Genomic DNA, 13,696 nt, shown 5'->3' with positions numbered 1-13,696 from the left:
CCAGAATGGTTCGGTAGTCCTTGGCAGTGACGCGCCCATCTAGCACAAGTATTGGGCCGAGGGAATGCCATGATATGGCAGCCCAAACCATCACTGATCCACCCCCATGCTTCACTCTGGGCATGCAACAGTCTGGGTGGTACGCTTCTTTGGGGCTTCTCCACACCGTAACTCTCCCGGATGTGGGGAAAACAGTAAAGGTGGACTCATCAGAGAACAATACATGTTTCACATTGTCCACAGCCCAAGATTTGCACTCCTTGCACCATTGAAACCGACGTTTGGCATTGGCACGAGTGACCAAAGGTTTGGCTATAGCAGCCCGGCCGTGTATATTGACCCTGTGGAGCTCCCGACGGACAGTTCTGGTGGAAACAGGAGAGTTGAGGTGCACATTTAATTCTGCCGTGATTTGGGCAGCCGTGGTTTTATGTTTTTTGGATACAATCCGGGTTAGCACCCGAACATCCCTTTCAGACAGCTTCCTCTTGCGTCCACAGTTAATCCTGTTGGATGTGGTTTGTCCTTCTTGGTGGTATGCTGACATTACCCTGGATACCGTGGCTCTTGATACATCACAAAGACTTGCTGTCTTGGTCACAGATGCGCCAGCAAGACGTGCACCAACAATTTGTCCTCTTTTGAACTCTGGTATGTCACCCATAATGTTGTGTGCATTGCAATATTTTGAGCAAAACTGTGCTCTTACCCTGCTATTTGAACCTTCACACTCTGCTCTTACTGGTGCAATGTGCAATTAATGAAGATTGGCCACCAGACTGGTCCAATTTAGCCATGAAACCTCCCACACTAAAATGACAGGTGTTTCAGTTATTTTGTCCAACCCCTGTACATCAATGTCATCTAGTCTTATGCCGCTTGTAATGATGAGTTCACAGTAAAATTTATTTGATTTGTTTGAACATGTTTCAGAATAAACTGCCACTATTAAATATTTACTAGGAACGGGAATTGGTAGCACTATGTTCAAAGCAATGTTCAATCCAGGTGTGGAGAAACTTACCTTGGTAAATGATGTGAAATCCCGGCTTGTTCTGAGAGTAATCACTGTGAAAAAAGAAGCTTGTTTCATGGGTGGTGCTGAACAGAGGCTCTGGCACCTGAGGTCCACTAAACCTGTCAATTACATTACTGGTTTCTGATGGACCACTCCGGATCTCCAAATAGTCATGTATGGCCTCGGTGGAGAAATTCACAAACTGTAGGTGAATCCCTAATAAAATAAAAAGGTTAAATTATACACAGTAATAAAAACCTCATGTACTGTATGTCATGCAAAAATATTATGGTGTACCACACTGCTGTAGTCGTATTGGTTTTCCTAAATTGTTGCTTTTTGCCAGAATTGGTGTTTCTATAAGTTTTTGTTTTGCTCATTAAAAATAGTTGTTTAATAACTGGTATAGCTTAACAAGAACAAGAACATCAATAACATTATTAAAACAAGCATTAATGTTATTATGCATTAATGTTGATGTTATTAGGACAATCATTAGTATTCCAGTATGAAAATGTTGTAGCTTAGTTAACATTAGCTAGCAGGTAGCTAACCAAACAATCTGTATTATATTATAACACCTTATAATCTAATGTATTTAAAACAGTAAATGCCATCACTAATGGACGATGGGCTAATATTAAAAATTTAATAAAGATCCACTGGACATACCAAAACCGATTGGTAGGATGACAGACCAGGTACAGTCCAGCCCACTGGGATAATTGCCAGGGTATCCAGGACTCAGGATCACACCACTCATTTCAGTCATGGATTCTCCACACTGAGCTGTTAAAGGCACAAACAACCTCTTTTTTTACACACAAAACTTATGAGTATCATGATGTCTTGTAAGGTCTTGGCATTCTGCACAATTGCAAACAAATGTCAGTGTGTGCTGGTACAACAAGACTTATGGTTTTAATGATGGAGTAACATTTTGCTTCTGTATCAAACCCTCTCTGATTTGACATCTTAAATAAAAAAGCCAGTATTTGCTGGCTGGCTGCTGTACTGGACAACCTTAGTGTTGACAGAAATCCAAACAATACTGGTTAATTTTAACCTCACATCAATGTTTCATAATTAAATCTCTTTTTACACTGTTACTGCTTATAGACCCTCATTTTGAATTTACTCACAATAGATTAGGGATGCACCGATCCAACTTTTTCAGTTCTGATACCGATCCGATACATATACTTTGCATATCGGTCGATACCCGATACCGATCCGATACCATTGTTGAATTAATAAACCGTATACTTTATCATGTGGGAAAGACTTAAGGCATCAGGATTGACTTAAACATTACTAAGTTTGCAAAACAAAATATAATTAACACAGATATAAATGTACTGAACTGCTATTTATTTGTCAATAAAATAATAAACAATTGTGCAGGACCTTGGCACAGCATTCAAATTCAAAATAAAAAAGGCAAACTTCTTAAAATATTTTAAAATAAATTAAATGTATCAGCTGAAACTGAAGTAGTTACACAAACAGTAATCAATCTTATTTTTTAAATATGTAGTGTAAACAGTAATTCAAAATCTAGCAGCGAAAGAAGAACCTGAGAATAAACGAATACCTTGGTACAATACAATCAGTAATCAAACACTGTAAACAAGCAAACATCTAGTGCAATTCAACATAAAGGGTGTGTTCGAAAAGCTAGTGTGCTCTCTACATAGACGCATTTTACGTCATCCTGTGCGCGCTCCCGAGAAGGAGGCTGTTCGAAATCTTCTCTCTTTCTCTCACAGAAAAATAAACATGGCTGACGGTGCGGACAAACGAATGGAGTTATTATCAAACGTAAATAAAATATTACTGATTTTTAACCTGTATAAACTTGTACCGAGTGTTTTTATTTGCAAGTTCGGGCTTGTCAGGAAATGTAACTGTTATCGGTACCTGAAGGGAGGTGTTATATTGACGTTAGCGTGCTGTGCTATCTCAATTCATTGGTTTTAATGGCAAGATGCTAAACGCGAAACCCGATGGAAGCGCTGTCTAAGTAGCGCGTTTGAATAATACTGACTTATTAGAATCCTCTCTAGCGTATCGGCCCCATGGATCGGCCTAATTATCCGATACTCGATCAATCTCATTTTGGTAATATCGGCACCGATATCCGATCTTAATATTGGATCGGTGCATCCCTACAATAGATGAATGTATGGCTTCTTATTTAAGTGGCGAAGAAGAAAAAGAAACACACTTTGCTGTGGTATTTATATTGGCCAGCATATCATTAAAACAAAATGTAATGACTGTCAGTTGTACGAAACTGAAAGGGGTATGAGCACTTTGTGGAATATCATTACAATACTATGAAAGTGGTAAATTCTTACTACAGGACTTGCAGTAAAAAAGAAAAACTTTCTATTTAATTAGCAGATTCATTTAATCATGTTCCTGTCTCCACAAATGCTCTTCTGACTAAATGAATCCAAATTCCAAGAGGATTTAAGGTTATTATAAATGAACAAAGGTCAGGGGTCCACATGCTTTTAGCCATACAGAGCTTTATTTAAGATGTATGTTTTATTCAGTTATACATTAACTGAATAAAACATACATCCTAAATGAAAAAAAAAAATACACTACTGGTCCTCCAATTAGATTACAGAACTTTCAACAGATCTGACACAAAACATTAGTCATGCAATTCTGTATGCTTTAACATAAATACATCCCTGTATTTCTACACAGCTTGCTTATTTTAAGCCTCATGATAAATGGAGCGTCAAACTTTGCTGTGGAAATGTCTCCTATGAAAGCGTAGCATGAGAGCCTTTGGTTTTTAGTCCTAGATTTTGTAAAGTTGCATCAAGATAATGTCTACTGTTTGTGTTTTTTCTGGTTTATAACAAAAACAGTAAAACATTTAGTAAATAATAAAATACATATTATAATTTCATCGGTTCCATCTGTAAAGGTTGAAGGTTTATAAAAACATATGGCAACTTTATAACACTAGCAAAATGTGCACCCTAATTTAACAGATTTGCAAATATTGTGTGTTCGCACTAACAAACAGGCATTTCTATTCAGCAAGGCAAAACACGTAGCATAATTACTGGAAAGAAATCAGATCTTCTGTCTGATCTGTCCGTCTATGTTTGCTAATTTGTCACATTTAAATATTTTAGATCTTTTAACTAATCGACAGGATAAAGACAACATGTGTAAACACAAAATAGAGCTTTTAAATGAAAATTAAATTTTTTGAAGATTGAGATCTATTCGAAACCTATCACCCATGTGAAAAAGTAAAAAAAAAAAAAAAAAAAAAACTTAATAACTGGTTCTGCCACCACTGGCTAAAACAACTGCAATTAAATGTTTGCAATAACTCAAGACTTCTGTGAATGTTGGCTCACTTGTCCTGGCATAATTGTTGTAATTCGGTTACATTAAAAGGTTTTGGAGTGGCCCGAGTCAAGTCCTGACTTAAATTCCTTTAAGATGCTTCGATAAGACCTTAATTTTTTTTCTTTTGTGCTATTTAGCTTGTGTCTTTTGAATCACTGCCCTGCTGCATAAACCAACTGTGCTTAAGCCTTAGGCCACAAACTAAAAGGTGGACATTCTTTTTTAAGTTTTTCTAATAGCAGAACTCATGACTCCATTAATTATGACAAGTCATCCAGTTTCTACAGAAGCAATGCAGCACAGACCATCACTCTACCACCAACATGTTTGACTTTTGTCTTTCAAAAAAGTTCACCTTTAACTAATCAGCTTACACAATGCTATGCCAAAATTCTTGAAAGTCATCTAGATGATTTTGGAAAATGCAAATCGAGCCTTTGTGTTGTTTTTGGTCAGCAGTGGTTGATTTGCCCAGTGTCTTTCTTGTTGTGGTAACATGTACAGTGTATCACAAAAGTGAGTACACCCCTCACATTTCTGCAAATATTTCATTATATCTTTTCATGGGACAACACTATAGACATGAAACTTGGATATAACTTAGAGTAGTCAGTGTACAGCTTGTATAGCAGTGTAGATTTACTGTCTTCTGAAAATAACTCAACACACAGCCATTAATGTCTAAATAGCTGGCAACATAAGTGAGTACACCCCACAGTGAACATGTCCAAATTGTGCCCAAATGTGTCGTTGTCCCTCCCTGGTGTCATGTGTCAAGGTCCCAGGTGTAAATGGGGAGCAGGGCTGTTAAATTTGGTGTTTTGGGTACAATTCTCTCATACTGGCCACTGGATATTCAACATGGCACCTCATGGCAAAGAACTCTCTGAGGATGTGAGAAATAGAATTGTTGCTCTCCACAAAGATGGCCTGGGCTATAAGAAGATTGCTAACACCCTGAAACTGAGCTACAGCATGGTGGCCAAGGTCATACAGCGGTTTTCCAGGACAGGTTCCACTCGGAACAGGCTTCGCCAGGGTCGACCAAAGAAGTTGAGTCCACGTGTTCGGCGTCATATCCAGAGGTTGGCTTTAAAAAATAGACACATGAGTGCTGCCAACATTGCTGCAGAGGTTGAAGACGTGGGAGGTCAGCCTGTCAGTGCTCAGACCATACGCCGCACACTGCATCAACTCGGTCTGCATGGTCGTCATCCCAGAAGGAAGCTGACGCACAAGAAAGCCAGCAAACAGTTTGCTGAAAACAAGCAGTCCAAGAACATGGATTACTGGAATGCCCTGTGGTCTGACGAGACCAAGATAAACTTGTTTGGCTCAGATGGTGTCCAGCATGTGTGGTGGCGCCCTGGTGAGAAGTACCAAGACAACTGTATCTTGCCTACAGTCAAGCATAGTGGTGGTAGCATCATGGTCTTGGGCTGCATGAGTGTTGCTGGCACTGGGGAGCTGCAGTTCATTGAGGGAAACATGAATTCCAACATGTACTGTGACATTCTGAAACAGAGCATGATCCCCTCCCTTCGAAAACTGGGCCTCATGGCAGTTTTCCAACAGGATAACGACCCCAAACACAACCTCCAAGATGACAACTGCCTTGCTGAGGAAGCTGAAGGTAAAGGTGATGGACTAAACCCAATTGAGCACCTGTGGCGCATCCTCAAGTGGAAGGTGGAGGAGTTCAAGGTGTCTAACATCCACCAGCTCCGTGATGTCATCATGGAGGAGTGGAAGAGGATTCCAGTAGCAACCTGTGCAGCTCTGGTGAATTCCATGCCCAGGAGGGTTAAGGCAGTGCTGGATAATAATGGTGGTCACACAAAATATTGACACTTTGGGCACAATTTGGACATGTTCACTGTGGGGTGTACTCACTTATGTTGCCAGCCATTTAGACATTAATGGCTGTGTGTTGAGTTATTTTCAGAAGACAGTAAATCTACACTGCTATACAAGTTGTACACTGACTACTCTAAGTTATATCCAAGTTTTATTTCTATAGTGTTGTCCCATGAAAAGATATAATGAAATATTTGCAGAAATGTGAGGGGTGTACTCACTTTTGTGATACACTGTAGGCCTACATTCACCTTTACTGAGGAACATGAGGCCTGCAGTTTGTAGATGTTTGTTTGGGTTCTATTGTGACTACCTGGATGAGAATTTGATATGTTCTTGGTTAATTTTTGGTAGGCCCCTTCTGAGAGATTCAACACTGTTCCATGTTTTTTTATATCTATGGATAATGGCTCTCTTTGTGGTTCGGTGGAGTTCCAAAGCCTTAGCAATGGGTTTGTAATCTTTCCAGACAGTATTTCTATCCATCTATCTAATTCATCAAGTGTGTACATAATAGCAAGTGCGCAAAAATGAACATGAGGAAAATGCAGTTACTAATCTAATGCAAAATTTGCACAACTGCAGCAGTTGTAGTGATGAGAATAGGTCTACAAAGAGAAAACTTCTACATTTTATATAAATCTGAACGTAAACATTAATAATACCATTATTAATAGCATTATTAATTTTTGATAAATATTTTATGATAATTTTACTTTGATCTACTGTCAAAACACTTAATACCACATTTCATATAACATTTAACAGCATATTTGTTGCATGTTGTTTGCAGTTGCATGTTAGTTGCTGCTTACTATATTGCACAGGCAGTGTTAGCTGGATTACTATCTGTCGCTGATTTGAGCTCTACCAGCTCCAGGTTGCCACTGTTGGAACCTTGAGCAAAGCCCTTAATCTCCAAGTGCTTGAATGGTATTCATTCACAAAAGTCTCTTTGGATTAAAGCATCTGCTAAATGCTGTACATGTTCTAAATATCTGCGTTTAGACACAATGCATTTAAAAAAATTACTTTAATTTACTGTTATTTTATTTTTGCATTATTTTTGTTCTTAATGTCTAGTTTTCCCCTCATACTGCTGTTAAAACATGCAATTTATTAGAATGTTTAAACAAGTGAATAACATTTATAATAGATGAAAGTAAATCAGGGCCTGATTGTAACAAAGCATAAGTTAGTTAGGTTAGCGCACATTACAGTAAATAAAGCATTTTCAAAGTAGCAAAATAAGCGAAATTCAGAGGAATGGACAAAGACAAAGATCCATAAAAAGAAAAAAGATAAATTAGGCACCCTTTGTTCAATTAAAACTTTTCAAAGGCATCCACTGGGCGCACTGGGACAGAGGATGAGCTGATCTCCGGGAGTCCCAGCTGTCCAACTGGAAAGCTCCGGAAATTGAGAAAGGATGCTTGTAGAGAAACTCTGGGAGTAAAAACTTAAGCACTGGAACATTAACATGCACAGAGTGCTGAACAAAATTAATGAGATTGATTTAATTTACTTTGTGGAGTATAAGGATCACAGCAGGCTCCCCTGATCCCAGTATAGTGGTGCTATTTTTATTAGTTTGTATAGTCTTTTCCAATCCCAATTTGTGTAAGAAACACCACACTGACCACTAGCCATTATCTATATATTTTTTGTATTATTAATATGATTGTATTATTCACACTTACATGTTTATAAGGTTTACATAAAATAATGAGGACGAACAAAAACAATTTGACTGGTAGAAACACCTTGTCAGACTAGTCCATACTGCCTTCACTTAGCAGTTCAGACTGGTGGTGGTGGTGGTGGAACACTGTGCGAAATGTTATCTCAGCACACACTGGGCCCCCTCATACTAATCAAACCCATTTTGAGTTACACATGAGTTTTATTGCTGACCATATGTATCTACTTCATAGCCATAATTTATCCATCTTAAAATAGTCAGAAAATCTGTCCTGTCTGAGGCAGAATGATAATCCATGCATGATCACGTCTCCACCTTTTTCAAGCTCCACACAGTGAATATAAACTGGCATACTTAAGTGGCTCCAAGAAACCTCTCGCTGAGACATTTATATTTCCACAAACTAAAAATGAACAGCATTAATTAATTATTTTGCTTAGCACTCTGTGTGCTTATTAGGCTTCGAATTTTAAATAATTCCTCATTGCATCAAGTCTTACTCCCACTCAGCACCTTCAAGACGTTCTAGCTGTCAATGATCATTTATTAATTTCTGGTTTTTACTCTTTAAATGTTTTACTTCTCTTTAAAAAGTATTCATTAACACATTAACCTTCTAGATTGTTGTAATTAGTTTCTGCACTCGCTGCCTATTTTAGTAAATGCACATACCTTCTGCATACATTACTTTATACACTTTATGATCTACACCTACAGAGCAGATCTGAAAATACAATTACTGACTGTAGCTTTAAACATTGTCATCCTCTTTTACCCCATCCATCAACAGAAATTAACCCACACAATTATTCATAATTGTTTGAATGGTGAACCATAGTAAATGCAGCAGCATTAGGGTTTTTAAAGTACTGTTTACATGTATTTGCTGATTTATTAAGCACACATTTTAGGTGTACAGTTAAAAGCCATTTTTTATGCACAATGTGCGCTTATCTTCATTTAGCCCTTTATTAGAGGAGGTTTTTTGATCACAGAATGTTGTTAGTTTTATTTTTGGTAGAAGCACTATTTCAATTTTTGCATCGACACAGAGCTGTTTAAAATACCCAACAACACAGCTGAACCTGATACACTCTTACTGGTACCTCATCAAACACTACTATGGCACTACTGTGTTAGTATCTGCAGTGCTGAGAATGATTTGGCTTCAATAGAAGTCCACGTATACTGATGGATGGGATAGAGGGGATAGAGGGGATAACAATGTTTACAGAGCAATTGATGGTCTACAGTCAGTAAATATTTACCCACAAAGTTCATCTATCTGATACGTGTAGCCATCAAAGGGTCCAAGAATGTACAAACAAGGTATGTGAACCTAATATAGTGGCTGGTGAAGGCTTGATGTCTAAATAAAGCCAGATATAGAAGTAAATGATTTTACTTTAACTTTAAAGTTGATTAATCTCTAACTGAGGTTTTATCTAAGAACAAGAAGTGTGAGGGGGCTGCACAACATTACTATATTCCAAAATGGAGCTAATAATTTGTAAGAGATTCCTATAAATAAAATGTATTTTAAAGCACTGTTGCATGATGTAAACAAGGTTGTCTTGCAATGTGGTCAAACTTAATAGGGTTCCATTACATCCATTAACAAAATGAATATAAATTCAATATCTATCATATCTAAGTTTGTCAGCATGTGTTATTATTCAAAATAAAGCTATGAAATATTACAAATGAGTAAAAGGCATCAGTGATCGATTAATACATTAGGGGTTTCTGCAGTTTAAAAGTACACGGATGGCTTCCATACAGTACAACTATAGTCAACAGGGGGCTGTAAAACACAAACTATTGATATATTAAGAGAGAACAATAAAGTAATTTATTATTTTATATATTACTAGTTAAACTAGCCAGCATAGGACTTCCATGCAGGCCAAAATATAGCAGCCAAACATCTAACCTCAGGTTTTAAGGGGGTGGGAGAAAACTGTAGGAAACCCACACCCAGATTTGAGAAAAACATTCCAAATTTTACACACACAGTGCCTGGACACAAACATTAAAACCAGATCACCAGGCCTCGTATTACTTATAAATACCATTTATATGTAATAAATGACTTATTCCTCTAAAGTTATAGGTACTGAATGGAAGATCCAGAATGGAAGTGAAAGAGTAATAACATGAAATAATGTTTCAAGTATGAAGGACAAACACCAGACATTGATCCTTTTTTATTTTTTTTTAAATCAGCCATCAGTTCTGGTTGGTTGTCGTTACTGTGAGAATAATATGGTGATAAATGTTTAACGTGTGAGCATGCTAAAAGTGAATGTAGTTTTCAGCTCAAGCCTCTAATACTGTTCACAGCATTTTACAGTGTTTCAGGAACTTGTTTTAATAGATATAAAATCTTATAATAATTCATGTTGCTGTAGACATTTTAGCTTGCTGACAGAGTGAGTTTAACATGTTGCGTAAGAGTTCCTAATATTTTGTAATTAGATTTTTTACCTTGTATGCATGTGCAATTTTGCAATTTCTTATAGTTTCAAAGCACTTCTTCTCCCTGTTACGTCTTAAATCAGCTGTAGATCTAATTTAACAGTAAAACCTTCCTAAATGTACATAAGGATGGAGTTGGGCAACATTGTTTAAATCAGTATTCATGGTAATGTGTCTTAAAGGTATCGGAACCTATTCTGTTAAGAAGAGTACCAGGAAACACTGGGTGCAGGGAGGTAAAACAACCTGGACAGTGTCAATATTCACACCTAGTGATAATTTAGAGTAGCCAGATCTTCCTCTGCATGTGTTGGAAGGTGGGTGAAAATAATAATTACATGGACGTACTGGGAGAACAAGTAAAACTTCTTATAGACAGAGACCAGAATTATGGAAAAAAACTTAATATTTCAGGGCTGATCACATGTTGTGTGGTACTCATTCTATAAGCTGCAAATATCTGCATGAACCAATCAGCACATAATAGAATTTCTTGATTTGTCGTATATAGATATACACATGTACAGTACAATGAACTTCTTTTTCTGCGCAGCCCAACTTGTTTGGAAGCTGGGGTTGGAGTGCATGGTCAGCATTTAAACTGCACCACTGGAACCAATAGGGTTAATTGAGGCCTTGCTCAAGCCCCAATTTGAACCCATCATTTTCCAATTAATAGCACAGAGCCTGAACAGTAGCTCGTCTGTTGGATCGGACCACACGGGCCAGCCTTCGCTCCCCACATGCATCAATGAGCCTTGGCCGCCCATGACCCTGTCGTCGGTTTACCACCGTTCCTTCCTTGGACTACTTTTGATAGATACTGACCACTGCAGACTGGGAACACCCCACAAGAGCTGCAGTTTTGGAGATGCTCTGACCCAGTTGTCTAGCATCACAATTTGGCCCTTGTCAAACCTGCTTAAATCCTTACGCTTACCCATTTTTCCTGCGTCTAACACATCAACTTTGAGGATAAAATGTTCACTTGCTGCCTAATATATCCCACCCACTAACAAGTGCTGTGATGAAGAGATAATCAGTGTTATTCACTTCACCTGTCAGTGTTCATAATGTTATGCCTAGTCGGTGTATGTTGTTAAAGCCTGAATGTTTTATAAAATATACCTTACAGATTAATGCCACAAGCTTAGGTACTACATTAATACTACATACTTATTTTTTATCACTGAAGTTCACAAAGGGTATACAGTGCAGTTTTTACTAAATGAATAGACAAGCAATATGTAATGTTTGTACATGGTACAATGAACAAGGTTGAATGAAAATGTATGTATTGAGTACACATCTTATATCCACCTTCCAAATTAGTGCAGATATTGGATTTGCCCTATAGGTGTGACTGATGCCTTGCGATGGATTGACACCATGTCAAAGATGCATACTATCTTGTGCCCAGTGTTTCAAGCTGTGCTGGACCAACTTGTGTCCTTGATCACAATGAAGCAGTTAGTGCAACGAAATGAATAGCTGAATTTGATACCCAACCCTGTGTAATTTCTATAAAATGGAATAATGGTTCTCCATCCAGTATCATTTAAACCCGCACTGAGACAATATGAGAAGACAAAAGCACACTTTGGGGCAGACTATCAGTTTAATTCAAGTGTGATATTTACCTCATTATTTATGCCAAAGAAACTTGTTTTGCATAACCTAGCCATCAACTCAGAATAAAATGCTGTTTTGTTTATGTTTTACTACATTCATTCATTCACTCACATTCAGGAATGTGCTGCTCCTTATCTACGCTCAACAGAAAGCACTTGGAAATAAGTATTAAAAAGCCATGTCGTGGGTTTTGGGAGTGCATTCGTTAAATGAGCAGCTGGAAAGTTAATTAATCTGCTAAGCATTTTATGATTTCTAGTCTAGGAGGTAAAACAGTAGGTGGCATGAAGCTTTCAGTAGAAGCGGCCTCTAAAACAGCCTTTAAAGCAGCCTTAAAATTGTAACAAATATATACAGGTCCCAAAACTCTTCAGTGGTGGCATGTAAAATGATTCCGGTAAGACTGGAGATACGTATTAAGGATACAAATAAGAAAAGCTCTTGTACTAAATCTACACCATTGTTAACACAAGTTAACAATTAAACTAACCTGTAGTTTGAATGAACATTTGTTTACTTCAGAACTAGCAAGAATGTTAATGCTTATAATAATTTAGCATATGTAACACTGACACTTGTTTTAAGTTTATTGAGCTAGCCCGACAGTAGCTTTAAAAAAAAAAAAAAAAAAAATGTATAAATGACCATACCAATGCAGAGTGGCACAGGATAATTCCATCTTCTTACTGGTCCTGGCATACATGTAATGTGAGCATTTCCCTGCGAAAAATAAATAAATCATCAATAAAAGAGATACAAATCAGAAAAAGTTGGGACATGAAAAATGCTACATCTGAAGTTTAACTTTATTTTATTGGTTAATAAACATCCATTCCTGCATTTCACCCTAAACACATTCCAAAAAAGTTGGGACGGTAAAGCATTTACCACTTTGTAATGATGCCATTTCTTCTCACAACATTTAAAAGACATTTTGACACGGAGGATACCAAGCGATGAAGTGTTTTTTTTCCCCATTCTTCCTTCAAACACATCTCAAGGTGTGCAACAGTGCCATTGTCACAGTTTTTATGTCAAAATTCTCTGTTGGAGAAAGGCCAGGTTTGCAGGCAGGTCAGTCTAGTAAGCGTACTCTCTTCTACAGCCATCCCTTTGTAATATGTGCAGCATGTGGTTATACATTGTCTTTTTGAAAATGCATCCCTGGAAAAGATGTTCTATTAAGGCAGCATGTATTGCTCTAAGTGTAAATTATCTTTACCAAGGGCACTGACACAACCCCATAGCATAAGAGACCCTGGCTTTTGGACATGTTGCTGGTAAGTCTTGATGGTCCTTTTCGTCTTTGGTCAGGAGCACACGGTATCCATTTCTTCAACAACAACAACAACAACAAAAAAAAGACCTGGAATGCTGATTTATCTGACCACAATACACGTTTCCACTGTGTGATGGTTCATACCAGATGCCTTCAAGTCCAGAGAACCCAACACCGCTTCTAAACATGGTTACCATAAGACTTCTGTTGCACAGTAATTTTTAAGGAATTTGTAAATATAACTCTGTTTTGTAATGCTTGACAAAGATTTGCTACAGTAATCGCTTGCTATGTGGTTATATCAGCTATTGATCAATATTCTTGATATTATTGTTGTTATTAAACA

The 13,696-nt window shown here is 37.6% G+C and overlaps 1 protein-coding gene across 1 annotated transcript in view; it reads right to left on the bottom strand.

The window, feature by feature from the left end:
* csmd3b (CUB and Sushi multiple domains 3b) overlaps positions 1 to 13,696 on the bottom strand; it is a 538,328-nt gene that overhangs the window by 100,556 nt on the left and 424,076 nt on the right. Inside the window, exons 39-41 of the mRNA XM_063013213.1 lie at positions 12,722 to 12,791; positions 1,691 to 1,807; positions 1,025 to 1,234 (exon numbers count right to left, since the gene is read on the bottom strand). Coding sequence (XP_062869283.1) covers positions 1,025 to 1,234; positions 1,691 to 1,807; positions 12,722 to 12,791 — 397 coding nt within the window. The remainder of the gene's footprint in view (positions 1 to 1,024; positions 1,235 to 1,690; positions 1,808 to 12,721; positions 12,792 to 13,696) is intronic.

The sequence above is a fragment of the Trichomycterus rosablanca genome, chromosome 2 (assembly GCF_030014385.1).
Source record: "Trichomycterus rosablanca isolate fTriRos1 chromosome 2, fTriRos1.hap1, whole genome shotgun sequence".
In the NCBI taxonomy this organism is placed as follows: Eukaryota; Metazoa; Chordata; class Actinopteri; order Siluriformes; family Trichomycteridae; genus Trichomycterus; species Trichomycterus rosablanca.
Note: the sequence above shows the minus strand (reverse complement) of the source record. Positions and strands in the feature narration are given on the sequence as shown.